At 43.9% G+C, this 13838-nt stretch overlaps 1 protein-coding gene across 7 annotated transcripts in view; it reads left to right on the top strand.

Moving 5' to 3' along the window:
• The window catches only part of RIPOR1 (RHO family interacting cell polarization regulator 1), a 184187-nt gene that overhangs the window by 116305 nt on the left and 54044 nt on the right, over positions 1-13838 (top strand). For all 7 annotated transcript variants that reach the window (XM_078784279.1, XM_068129257.2, XM_078784280.1 and 4 more), the window contains exons 2-6: positions 2261-2363; positions 7028-7201; positions 9843-9921; positions 10391-10414; positions 10624-10677. In XM_078784279.1, the coding sequence (XP_078640405.1) occupies positions 2261-2363; positions 7028-7201; positions 9843-9921; positions 10391-10414; positions 10624-10677 (434 nt within the window). The remainder of the gene's footprint in view (positions 1-2260; positions 2364-7027; positions 7202-9842; positions 9922-10390; positions 10415-10623; positions 10678-13838) is intronic.

Genomic DNA, 13838 nt, shown 5'->3' with positions numbered 1-13838 from the left:
ATCAGTCAATGGTGAAGAATTACTTTAAAATATGTATTCTCAGATCGAGATCCGGATCCAAATCTTCACCAAAATCTGATACTTTCGTCGTTGTCGCAGACCCAACCTCTCCACCAAAAATCGTCTGAATCTGTGCAGCTGCTTTTTGAGATATCCTGTTCACAAACAAACAAACAAATAACCAACCAACCAGACAGGGCTGAAAACATAACCTCCGTCCACTCCATCTTTAAGGGTGTGCTCCTGCCTCTGAGCCCATATCGCTGTATTTGTGCTCACCACTATGCCCCTGTCTGTAAGTAGTGTTCTGGTTGCTGTCACAAGTTATCTTTGTAGTTGCTGGCAGCTATGAGGAGTTGCATATTAAGGCTTTTATCTATCTCACCGTTTAGCATGTCTCCTAATGTTTTGTTTTGTGCTTTATTTATTTTTGATTTTGTTTGGGTGTTTAATCCCCCCCCCCCCAACCTGGCGATTACTTTAACAGAGTCTAACAAACTTTTCTTGTTATATTGGTAATATCCGCCCCCCTCCGGCACCTTTTCTAACTCTTAACACAAATTCTCTTATGTTTTGATTATGTCATTCAGGCTGGCTTGTAAAATAAGCGTCGTCTGTTTTCCCCGTTATCATTGCAGAAGAGCAAAGTGGGACCAAATCTGAAAACCTTTGCTTCACATTGACTGCTTTGAATTGTTTGTTTTTGCATGTGAGGCCGCATTCCAGCTCTGAAGAATGTGCTATCTTTTCACTGAAGGCCAAAGCAGTACACATCTGATGATGGCTTATATTTTCTGGCTTCATCGCTGTGCTTGCCATGATGTTGAAATATATATATATATTTAATTTAAGGAAGTCGACCGTACTGGCTACTTGAACATCTTTCCCAACCAAACCGGGTTGCTGTTGGCAAGTCACGACCCCTCTTCATCCCATGTGATCATTAAGGGCTTTTGATTGATATTACGATTATTTTATTAATAATTTATATTGTTTTTGTTTCGTTTTTTGCCAACATTTTAGCTCAAATTTTGTTGGGTGGCTAATCATTATTGCTTTGTTATTCCATTATATTGTAACAAAAGAATGACTTCCTATTTATGATGTAGAGGTGAAGTGCACAAGGTGGGTTTTCATTTTTTGAGGAGCGGTGGGTGTTGGCCCTCTCACATTCTGATGTAATTCTGACGACGCTAGCTGCACAAACACTAACAAAAGCTGTTGTAGTTCGGACAATGGGAGGAATGAATCTTCAGTGATCCCTCCATTTAAACTTCATCAAAGGAATCAATATCTAGTTAGCGCCACTGAAGGTTGACTAACTAGCCATATTATTCCAAATATGATCGATAGTCTGGAGTGGATTTCTCAACTGTGGCAGATGCTTGATTTATTGTGTATTTTATTTATTTATTTCTGCTTTATTGAATGTATCTGCATAACTCATGGTGTTGTGGGTTTGTTTCTTTTTCAAACGTTTGTTGGTGATGCTCTTCCCCTTTTTTTATGCTTCCTTGAGTCCACACGAGCAGTAACTTTCTGATGCACCACACTGATCTTGGACAACAGCCGCTTTTTGTGACTGGAAACAAAGCGAACCCTGTAAAGGAAAAACGATCGCCCAAGTTTAATCTGCCATTCCCGGGCTGAGTGTCCCAACCCTCTGCCCAGGCCGACATGGAAAGTATGCGCTCACCAGCACGCTAAAACAAAGGCTGAGAGAATACGTTTCTTGAAAGAGAACGTCTCGGGCAAACTCTTGGCCAAGCGATTGGTCGATGGTTTGCTGTTTTTCCCCCATTACTACGCCTGCAGCTGCACGAAGGCCTTGAGTGGTCACACCACACCTGATTGTCTTTCCATCCCTGGAATAGTTCCAATGGTTGATTCATGCCAAAGTTTACTTTTGACTGTTTTTTTGTTCTGCCTTCACAGTTCACACCGATCAGCCCAACCTTTGGTAGTCGTCGGCCTTGTTGCTCATGAACCGCACAACTCTGTATCAAATGTTAATTTTGTAACACTGGACCTTGCTATTTAACCTGATTTCCTATCACTATAGTGTCATGTGCAGCTTCTATTATTACATTCTCACCCTGATGTCGTTTTTGGGTCATCGGTGCCCTGTCGTCTTGACTTCATGCTGCCTGTTTGTAGATGGAGCTACATTTGGAAATTCAGCCCAGCATCATTTTGAGTGGTGTATAACCAGAGGTTTTTCTCGCATTTCCTGCTTTTTAACATTGCAATTTGTTTTCAGGTCTTGGCTGGAGCAAACGAGAAATGTCCGTGACTCTTCGGGTACAACCAAACAGACGAGCTTGTGTGGCTAGGAGCCAGTCTGTGGCAACCTTCGGTGACAGGTAAGCACATGATTATAGCTTCTTCAATATGAGTTTTGTATGGGACTATCACCCCCACTGTGATGACTCCCTTTTGTGGACTTCTATGCCCATCTGCCTTTGAATCACAACTGACTTGTGCGTTTGAAGGTTCTTTTCATAAATTGCAGGGTGTGCTTGCTGGTGTATGAATGCTAGTAACATGAATAGTTAGTAACATCTTGATAAACTGAGTTGTTGCCTTTAGTCAAGTGCCACATGACCATTGTATTTTACATACATAAGCTAAAGTGACATTTCCGTCAGTGGAACAAGCTGAAGCTGTATCAAACAGTAGCACGTTTTATTGTTTTGTATACAAGGGAACAAAGGGAAGTTTTTTGGTTGGTCCTAGGATGTCAGAAGAGTTCAGTGCAAACATCGTTTTGAGGCAGGAAAGTGCTCTCGGCCCACTCATGTTTACCATGGTGATGGAGCTGGTGAGCAGAATGGTTTACATAAGGGGTATTCTGGGGACGATATTTTATGCGGATGATCTGGCTGTTGTGGCGGAGAGTAGGCGGGAGGGATGTAGCAAGCACTGGGAGAGTGGAAGAAAGCGTTCAGGAAGCATGACCTGAAGATGAGTATGGAGAAGACTGAGGTGACAGGGAAATACAGGCACGTGAAAAAGTAAGTACAGCCCCTGTAAAGTTTTGACTTTTTCAATATATTTCAACATACAGCTATTTGATCTTCATTTCAACAATATTGAAAGATAAAGGTGATATAATATAACAAATATCATGAAACATTTACATTTTGTAGTCCATTGTATAATTTAAATAAACATAAATGCAAATTTCGCATGTGGAAAAAGTAAGTACGCCCCTACATTTATCACTACTTCAAATACCTAAAATTAGAATCAGGTGTACCAGCTCAGGTGCAAATGATTAGAACATTGTTAGAGAGGATCTTGGAGGATCCTGTCTTATTTAAACCTCAGACATTTAGTTTGGTTTGATCTTTGTTGTTGAAGTGTGCGGCGTCACCATGCCTAGATCAAAAGAGCTCTCTGAGGCCTTCAGAAAGAAGGTTATCGATGCCTACGAGTCTGGGAAGGGATTTAAAAAGATCTCCAAACAATTTGAAATCAATCATTCGACTGTCCGGACGATCATCTACAAGTGGAGAAGACTCCAAACAACTGCCAACTTGTTTATGCCAGGCCGCCCCAGCAAGTTCAGCCTGAGAGCAGACCGCAAGATGCTGAAAGAAGTCTCTAAGAACCCCAGAATGTCATCACGGGACCTACAGGTAGCTCTTGCCACTGTTGAGGTCAAAGTGCACGTGTCTACCATTATAAAGAGGCTGCACAAATTTGATCTACATGGGAGGTGTGCCAGGAGGAAACCTTTGCTGTCCAGAAAGAACATCAGGGCAAGACTAAAGTTTGCGAATGAACACCGAGGCAAAGACCAGCACTTCTGGAACAATGTGCTCTGGACAGATGAGTCAAAGGTAGAGCTATTTGGCCACAGTACCAGAAGACATGTTTGGCGAAAACCAAAAACAGCATTTGACCACAAGAAACTGATCCCAACTGTAAAGCATGGTGGTGGAAATATTATGATTTGGGGCAGCTTTGCTGCATCAGGGCCTGGGCAGCTCACCATCAAAGAATCCACTATGAATTCTTCATTGTACCAGAGGGTGCTTGAGGATAATGTAAGGCCATCTGTCGGAAAGTTGAAGCTCAACCGAAGGTGGACCTTGCAACATGACAATGACCCTAAACATACCAGTAAATCCACCAAGGAATGGCTGAAAAGAAAGAAATGGAGGGTTCTGGAATGGCCAAGTCAAAGCCCGGATCTAAATCCCATCAAGATGTTGTGGGGGGGTTTGAAATGAGCTGTGCATGCAAGAAACCCCTCAAACATCGCACAGCTGAAAGAATTCTGCATGGAGGAGTGGGCAAAAATTTCTCCCAGTCGGTCAGAGACTGGTAGATAGTTCTAAGAAACGCCTACTTGAGGTTGTTTCTTCCAAAGGGGGAAATACCACCTATTAGAGCCAAGGGTGTACTTACTTTTTCCACATGCAAAATTTGCATTTATGTTTATTTAAATTATACAACGAACTACAAAATGTAAATGTTTCATGATATTTGTTATATTATATCACCTTTATCTTTCAATATTGTTGAAATGAAGATCAAATAGCTGTATGTTGAAATACGTTGAAAAAGTCAAAACTTTACATGGGGTGTGCTTACTTTTTCACGTGACTGTAGGTTTGAGTGTCTGGGAGGAACAGTGACTGGGGATGGTAAGTCAGAGGCAGAGGTGCAGAGGAGACTTGCGTGTGTGTGCGAATGTGTGGAGAGTGGTGGAGGGATTGATAACAGACAAAGACGTCAAGGAAATTGAAAGGGAAAGTTTTTGTTCTTGTGTGATGCCACCTACCTCTAGGGTCTCAAAACGGTGGCACTGACAGAGACAACAGAGGCTGCAGGTCTGTGTGAACAACTGGGTCAAGAGGATTGCAGGAGTGAAGAGGGTGGATAGAAGGAGGACGGATAAACTGAGGGAGGAGATAAGTGTGTAAGTAAGCTTGATGGGGAGATTGGTAAAAGCCAGCTGAAGTGGGCTGGACACTTTTTGCTGATGGGGGAAGAGAGAATGAGAAAGAGAGCATATAAGTTGAGGAAGCAAGGTCGGCGAAAAAGAGGTAGACCACATTTGAGATAGGAAGATTGTGTGAGGAGGGATATCAATAAGGTCGGGGAGGTTGGAGAATGGAGAGAGTTGGCTGAGGACGCAGGGAAGTGGATTATCATGGTCGAGGTAATGCAGAACATTGCTACCATTGGATCCTCACCGCTTATCAAGGGAAGAGAAGTAGAAGAAGAAGATGCATGTTGTATTTTATTTTGCGTTTGTTCACATTATGCAAGAATCCAGATTCTTTGGATTTTGCTGTTCACTTTAGTGCTAATACGGTGCTTTGTAGACCATTATCACCAATTCAAATAGGCCTGTTTTGTGGTAGAGGGTAAAGCCATTTCTGCTGCTGTGGAGCATTATTTCTTTTCCTCGTATTTGTTCAATCCAAAGTCTCGGCTCGTGGAAGAGCAAGAACACAGAATGGGTCAGGATGCAACGGAACAAAAGGAACATTAGAAAGAGAAGGGTGTGGACACACAAAACAGCAGGGTTGATGAACAAAATAGAGGAAGACTTGGACAAATAAGGGATGTTGGCAAGAATGAGGGGTAGGGACACATGGGGTGGGAAAGATGGAAATTGAAGGAAAGAGGTGTGCCTATTGGCAGGGGGATTATTAACGGGTGTAGAAAAGATCATGGTTTTTTATGGGAGATGATCCGAGATGGTGGTGAATGGTTGGCTTGATTTCCTGTAGGGAAGGATGAAGATAATGTGGAAGTTGGTTCCACAGATGGTGGGGAGGGGGGGGGGGGGAGAACAAGTGAGTGGAGGTGAGCAGCGATTCTGGATTTTGGGAGTTTCACCAGAAGATGGTTGCTCGTGGACTGCGTCCACCCTGCAGCAACCTGGGAGAGGGAGGGTGGGACAAAGCACGGGAAAGAGCCGAGGATGCAAGACCAGATAGGAAGTGATACCTCTAGTTGTACTGAATATGAAATAACTTCGCTGTTGAGTAATTAAAATCTGCGTTCTTTCACTCCTGTTACTTTACATATGGTTTGAGCAAGATTACGATTGACAGAGACGCCAAATATTTAACACAATTATAATGCGATTTGTATACCTGCAAAACATATGCTAATTGACCGATGTGGTTCAAGCTGTTATGGAGGATTGCGATCGATCGACATTGCTGTAGAGCATTTACATGATGGAGGCCTATACCACACTTGTTTACCGTTCTTTAACCCAGATTCACTTGTACCTTTCTGCACTTTCAGTTCCATCCCTTTACTTTAGACTGTAGCTTTCAGCATCCCCTCATGTGTGGCAACAAGAGACATTTACATGCCGTGCATTTGTGTTGTGTTTAGGATGTGATATACCATGACACATGCTCCCACTAAGATATCTAATTCAAATTTGTGACTATTTAAATGATCTCTGGAATATATCCGCTTGAATTTAATCAAGAGTCGACTGTACATGTTGGAGCTAATTTTGAGAGACATATTGATTCGTGGATGCAACTCAGATCGAATAACCCAGATGAAAGGGGCCATCTGCATATTACATAAAAACCAGTGAAGCTTCTGATTACATTCCCTACTTCCTCTTCCTTGTATGTCTCAGACATTCCCCACCACTCCACTCCTCTTATTCCTGCAGTATCTCTTCACAACCCCTTTCTGCTCAGATACCCCCCCACCCCCTTTTGAACAATTTAACTTCCCCTTTTTCTGCTTTCTCTTCCTTTTTCTCAATTTAAACCTTCCTCCATCCTTGTACATGAAATGTGAAAATGGCCCATTGCCAAATTAATTTTATAAACCTGGGCCTCCAAACTTCCCATATTCTCAAATACAATGATAGCAAGTAGGTATTATGAAGATTGAATGCTGACTAAAGTGTTACAGCTTTTGATCGTTTTCCCTGTTGGACCTCGTCATGATGTGAACAGTTGTAGTAGAATGTCTTTGGTAGCACTCCTGGTGATACAACTGCACGTCCAAACTGGCAACTTATTCACAGGCTTGTCATCGTGCCGGCATCAGCTGGCCAGACAGTTCTGTCGAAAGGCCGAGGAACAGCTCGTGGAGCAAGCAGGATGTTTGCATCCGGTGGCCGAACAACAAACAGCAGTCCACGGCTTCCCCAACCTCGCCGGGTCGATGCCGTATACACTGCATTCAAGGCGGGTCTAAGGTGGGTGTTCAAGCCACTCTGAAGCTGCTTTGCATACTATTTGCTGTTATCTGGGTCGGGAGCTGCTGCACGTGGATGCTGGATCGGCAGTTCCTCCTTCCACTTCACCAAAGCTTTCCTTCCTGAGAGTTTGCTTCTGTATCCATCTTTTCCACCCCGTGCATCCTTCCCTAGCCCTTGTTCCTCCCCAAATCTCCTTTTGGTCCAAGACTCCTTCTATTTTGTCCCCCAACCCTGCTGTTGATGTGCTCCTCCTCTCTTTCTACTGTTCTTTTTGCTGTGTTACGTCTTGATCCATACGATGTTCTGGCTGTTCCACGAGCCTCAACGTTGTATGCAAAAAAAAACGTCTCAGCTGCACATTAAATTTTATTTCTAATTTATTTTTTGGCTTCTTTCCATGAAATGGACAAAGTCTTTATTAGAATATTGTCGTGTCACCGGTGATTAATATCACGGGTGGCAGATAGCCGAACAGTTTGCTTTAACTCCGAGGCGAATAAGCCGAAAATTGACGGTACCTTTTGGCGCGCGCGGGACGGGACCAAAGTTCTTACCTACACGGACGAAAGCCATGGGGTTTATTCCTCGAACCCACAAACACAGAAACGAGACAAGGAAAGTCAACAATACAACAAATGAAAGGCAACAAATAATGGTTTAATGAAAATAAATGCAATACGATAAAAAGAATGTTGAGGTAAAATAACTATTTGCTACTTCGAGGGACACCCTCGATGCTGACACAAAAACACACACAAGGGGAATGATAAAAGAAAATAAATTGTTTCGTTTAAATCCGGTCTGCACTTAGCTTTGCGTCCCAAATGGCCGGTAGGAGCTTGCTGGTCGGCGAATCTGAGTCGCCGTGCAGGAAGCGCACAAGATGGCATGGAATCGCTCCCGTATCGAGCCACCGGCATGAGGCAAGCAGGCAGGATAGCCTTCTTTCTTTCGTTTGTTTGCGACCTCCTCCATCTCCGATGAGCACCATAATCAACCAGCACCCCCTCCTCTGACGTTGCAAAGGTTCACCAGCCACACAAGTTCTCCTCACGAGCGCACCCGAGACAAAGTGTGACCGCCCCCCAAAAAGGTCAGCAGAGAGAGAGCGAGACATGCTTCGTCTTCCTCCTTTGGTCCTCCAAAGCACCCAAACTCCATGACCCAGCCAAACAAACAATGGCTGGCGTCCCGCTCAAGCCCACGAGCCAAATCGCACCAGCACGAACAAAGGAAAAAATGGCGCCCTTCTTGTTCGTGCCAAGAGACCGAGAGAGCGACAGATTGTTCTTCCTAGCTCGAACCTTCGCTCTGATGTCACACTGACATCACGCCGACCAATCGCTGAGTTCCACCCAATCGCTCCATGGTTGGCTTGACGAATGACGAAGCTCGGGGCGTGGTCTGCCGGCCACGATAGTTTTCATGCTCCTCGTCCCACTCTGGGGGTGTGGCCTTGTTCCTGAGTCGGTTGGTGGGGGCGGGGTTAATTGTCCGATCGGGAATGTTCGGCACTGTCTGCGGGGATGGTTGTTGGTTAATGGCCGGCAGTGATTGCATGGCTGGCCGAGTGAATATAAAAATCAGAGGGAGAAGCACACACCGGGGAAATTATCTTTAAACCCTACCTAATTAGCATGTCATCACACCCCCCCACCCCCCAAACCCACTGTGTCAAGAACACAAAAACAACCTTAAGCTCACAGTTTCCCTGCTTATGTACATCAAAATGTCTCCTACGCGTCCACGGTCCATGCTCATCTACACGGTTCTACCTCCTCTATGGTATGTCATCCCTACCCCCACAAACTTAACAATATTGTTGTACCTATTAAGCAATTGTAGTTTCTATCATTTTTGCTTTCATCTGGAGTGATTTTATCTTCATGTACTCTGATCCCAAATAGTTAAAAACAGTTTTCAAACTTTTGTAAGTTTGCAACTGTGCCGTTGTTTCAAGTGCTGATGATTACCTTCGCAAAAGCGGAAGGTTATGTTTTGATCGCTGTGTATTTATTTGTATGTCTGTGTGTGTGTGTGTGTATGTTATTCGCATAACTCAAAAAGTATTCAACCGAATTGCATGAAATTTGGTGGGATGATTGGTTATTATACGGGACACATTTGATTAGATTTTGGGAGCAATCGGGTCAAAGGTCAAGGTCAAGGTCACGAAAAGGTCAAAATCGTATTTTTGTTGTTCTGTTCCCTACACTCCCATGCCAAGTACAGAACAGTAGCTGCGGCGAAGGTATGCGCTCTACCGAGTGCCCGTTCTAGTTGATTCTTGCTTTTTTGGAATGTGGTTTTTCATTCGGGGATTATTAGAAATCTTGTTTTATTAACCGCTTGCTATCTCCTGAAGTATGCTTTATAATTGTGACTCGATAAAACAGTCTCCCCCAGACCTTCCATTTTTCATCCTGTCTGCCTACGCACAGTACGGTCTCCTTTCAGAGCCTTGTTTACCTTTCCTCCCCACTTGTGTTGCCTTGGGGTTGGCAAGGCTCACCTTTGTTCCCATATTCCTTATGCATTCCTCAAAATGCTTCGGACTCTCATTTAGCTATGCGTTTGTCCAATGTCTTCACGTGGACATGTAAGCCAACTGAACCACTCGGCCTGATTTGTTTTCCAGTGATTTCTTGAGAATGCATCATTCTGAGCTGGAAAACCTCTCGGGCCAGCAGAAGATCATGAAGAGAAATTCCCGCTTGGTTAGTATGTCAGTGACCCTCTTTCATGGTCATGAAAAGAAGAGTTCTAGCATTGCAATTGTGAAGTGGATGATCACTTTGCCATAAATGTAATTATGAAAAAGCTATTTAAGGATGAAACAAAACACAAGGGAAATCAAATGCAGTGCATTCGGGATGATGCTTGAAGCTGTGATTCCTGCGGGATATTTGAGGGTGAAGCGAAGTCCTCTGCTGCACCAGGGCTGGGTCCCTGATTCCAAGGAAAACACACTCGGATTCCCACGAGCATTCCGCTGGGCTTGGCTGCCATTGTAAAAGGGTCAATCGAGTCTGATGGAGCCAAGCTTGGAGCGGTTAAAATCATATTTTTTCGGTGCTCGGTTTGGCAGCTTGCATGTTCAATGCAGTTGTGAACTATGTAGTTGTGAAAAGTATTAAGGTATGCAAGTTGTTAATGTGGATATTTTTCTTCCTTCCTGCTGTGCAGGGATTTTTGTACGATTTGGACAAGGTAAGCATGGTGTTTTGGTGGATCTAGATTTAGCTTTGGCTGTAATTTTTTACAAAGCACAACACATTGTTTCACCTTTTCTTAATTTATAGATGGAAAAATGTTTCATAGTTGTCTGGTTTAAAGCACGTAATGGATATCAACTAACCTTTTATTTGGCATGTTACCCATTTTAAATATTTTCCCTTTCTCTGTTTTTCCTCTTTCAGCAAATTAAATCTACAGAGCGCTTCATTCGCCGCCTTGAATTTCATATCAGCAAGGTATTCACTTTTCAGCCATGCATCAACCTCATTCACCCTCACTCCCTTGCAAACACTCACATACCTTTCTTTCTCTTCTCCCTCCCTACATGCTCGTTCTTCTTGACTCCATCATATACCAGACAAGCTGGATCACCCGATCAAGATTAGGTTGTTTCGATTTTAGCAAACCATTAAGAAGATTAATGTTTAAAACTTTCGAAATTTTTTTATCTCGAGAGCACAATTGATAAATGATGAGCCATATGGCCTCATTTCCTTTGTAAATGGCCTCATTTCCTTGTTTTAGGGTTTGTTTGTTTTTTTCAAACATATACATACAGGGAATTGCCTTGGGGGTGGGTTGTTTTGTCCATGACCTGACCTTGGGTATCCCCAGCACATATGCAAAATTTGGTGATTGGCCCAACTGTTTTTTCTCTATGATTTTCAGACCTACGCACATATACATGTGGAGAATTGTCTTGTCAGGGGAAGGAAGGAGGGATGGAGATGTGGGGGAGGATTTTTTTTTGTTGTTGTTCCCTTGACCTGACCCTGTACATCCCCAGCAAGTATGCAAAACCTAGTGGAGATTGGACCAGCTGTTTGTTTTTTGGTATTATTTTCAGGCCAACTCACCTGTACACACACAGAATCTCCCTGTGGGAGTGGAATGGGGGGTGGGGGGGGGGGGGTTGAAGCCTATGACCTGACCCGAGGTACCCCCAGCACATGTGCAAAATTTGGTGGAGATTGGTCAAGGAGTGTGGAATGGATAGAAATAAAAGAAAAGGTTTCACACACTGAGACAACTTGCACTTTGTATGTATATATATGTATATATATATATATATATATATATATATATATATATATATATATACACAAAGAATTAAGTTAAGCACCCCCCCCGTTTTTTTACAACCTCGCACATTACAAGTTTGTTGTCGTCAAAACAGTGTAATATACCCATGATATTGCTATATTTTCTGGAGAAGTGATATTATGGTCACATAAAAACATAACAATCATGCCGTTTTCAATATTTTATTCTGAATAATTTAAGGTGAAAATTTTTGGGAATTTTAGGCATATTTTCACCTCAATTTAAGTATGGAGCTATAGGTCCATCACGGACAGTGTGGATGACGTTTATGTTTTCTAACGTACAGTCATTGTTCTGAGAAGACCTCTAGCGATCTTTGCGTCAATAACGTGTGTAGGACCCACGTGATCGGATCACTGACTCAACCCTACGTCTCATAGACCCTGTAAGCCGTCGTATGCGTTGCTGTGGCAGGTTGTTCCATTCCCGATGTAATGCACGTTCCAATTCATCCAGATTGGCTATTGGAGGGACCATCTTCGCAATTTGTCGTCCCAACATGTCCCAAACGTGCTCGAGGGGGTTCAGGTCAGGACTGTACGCAGGCCAGGGGATGGTTGTCACAGCACCTTGCTCCATCCGATCACGTGGGTCCTACACACGTTATTGACGCAAAGATCGCTAGAGGTCTTCTCAGAACAATGACTGTACGTTAGAAAACATAAACGTCATCCACACTGTCCGTGATGGACCTATAGCTCCATACTTAAATTGAGGTGAAAATATGCCTAAAATTCCCAAAAAATTTCACCTTAAATTATTCAGAATAAAATATTGAAAACGGCATGATTGTTATGTTTTTATGTGACCATAATATCACTTCTCCAGAAAATATAGCAATATCATGGGTATATTACACTGTTTTGACGACAACAAACTTGTAATGTGCGAGGTTGTAAAAAAACGGGGGGGTGCTTAACTTAATTCTTTGTGTATATATATATATATATATAATCGTTAGATTAAATAAGACGCGGACGTAGCTTCATGACTTCGATCTTTAATTGTCGACCAAGCTTTCGACCAACAAAGGTCTTCTTCTGAGTCAGCCCCAAGTTCAACTTCCTTTGAACTTGGGGCTGACTCAGAAGAAGACCTTTGTTGGTCGAAAGCTTGGTCGACAATTAAAGATCGACGTCCTGAAGCTACGTCCGCGTCTTATTTAATCTAACGATTATATATTCAATACAAATGAGACGCCCTGCTCGTACTTTGGAGTTTCTACTCTTTCTTACAGTTATATATATATATATATATATATATATATTGTTGCGGATCCGGAGTACGGCACTCCCGTTACCAAGGGGGGGGGGGGGGGGGTTAGTCCCCTTGTCTTGGTGTCTCCGATCCTGAAAATTATGACGTCACTTCCGGTCGGTATTAGCCAGGGTGATTGGTCAATGGAGTCCCAAATACCTGCTTACTAACCCAACCGTAAGCGAGGAGATAACTCCCACCCGGGCCACAGCGTTAATGGATACGCCGAGCGAAGCGAGCTGCGACTCGGGCCGTTAACAAAAAGACTAACCCGATTCTGAGCGGTTCTGATCGTGCCACCGGTATTCAATGGGGAAATCACGAAGACGATCGGACGAGAGGAAACCAAAAGGTAAGGAAAGAACAAATATGATTTATTAACTATTTACAACAAAACCCAAAGAGGAAACTAAAGGGAAAGAATGTACAAGCAGAGGAGCAAAAGGACACAGGGCAAGCTTATACAGTCTTAAATATCACGCCCAGGACAACACAAACGGACTTACATGAAAGGGTAGTGGTAGGAAGGAAGAGAAGGTCCAGGCAGATGGCAGGCGTCGAGGTCCGGCTCCAGGTTCACATGAGTCCGGCTCCGGTGTTGACTCGTACCGCGGCAAAGAACGGCCGGCAGCTTCGCGTGGCGTTGGCGCACGACCGGACCTTTTAGATATAGCGGGGGACTGGGATGCTGCGTACGCAATATGTGCGCCTGCTGCCTCTCTCTCCCTCTCTCTCCCTCTCTCTCTCTCAATGTTCATACGCGCCTTCAGCCATCCCCTCGCGCAGTCCTTTCACACGAGCGCTGTTTCGTAAGTCCTTTCAATAGTCGAGCTCCCTCGCGGTCCCTCAGAGGGCTTTTCGTCCGCGTTTTATATGGGCAAGCCAGCGAACCCCCTGGAAGCTCCAGCCACGCCCTTACCAGGCCATCCCACCTCAGCCCTGATAGGTTTTCGAGGGCTCACCAGCCCCGCCCTCGATGGCTCGTGGACGAGGCCACACCTCTTCTCGTGGCTCTGCCCCATCTTTCCTCGAGCCG

Source organism: Myxine glutinosa, chromosome 9 (assembly GCF_964187855.1).
Source record: "Myxine glutinosa chromosome 9, kmMyxGlut1.1, whole genome shotgun sequence".
NCBI lineage: Eukaryota > Metazoa > Chordata > Myxini > Myxiniformes > Myxinidae > Myxine > Myxine glutinosa.
This window is presented reverse-complemented; position numbering and strand designations above follow the sequence as displayed.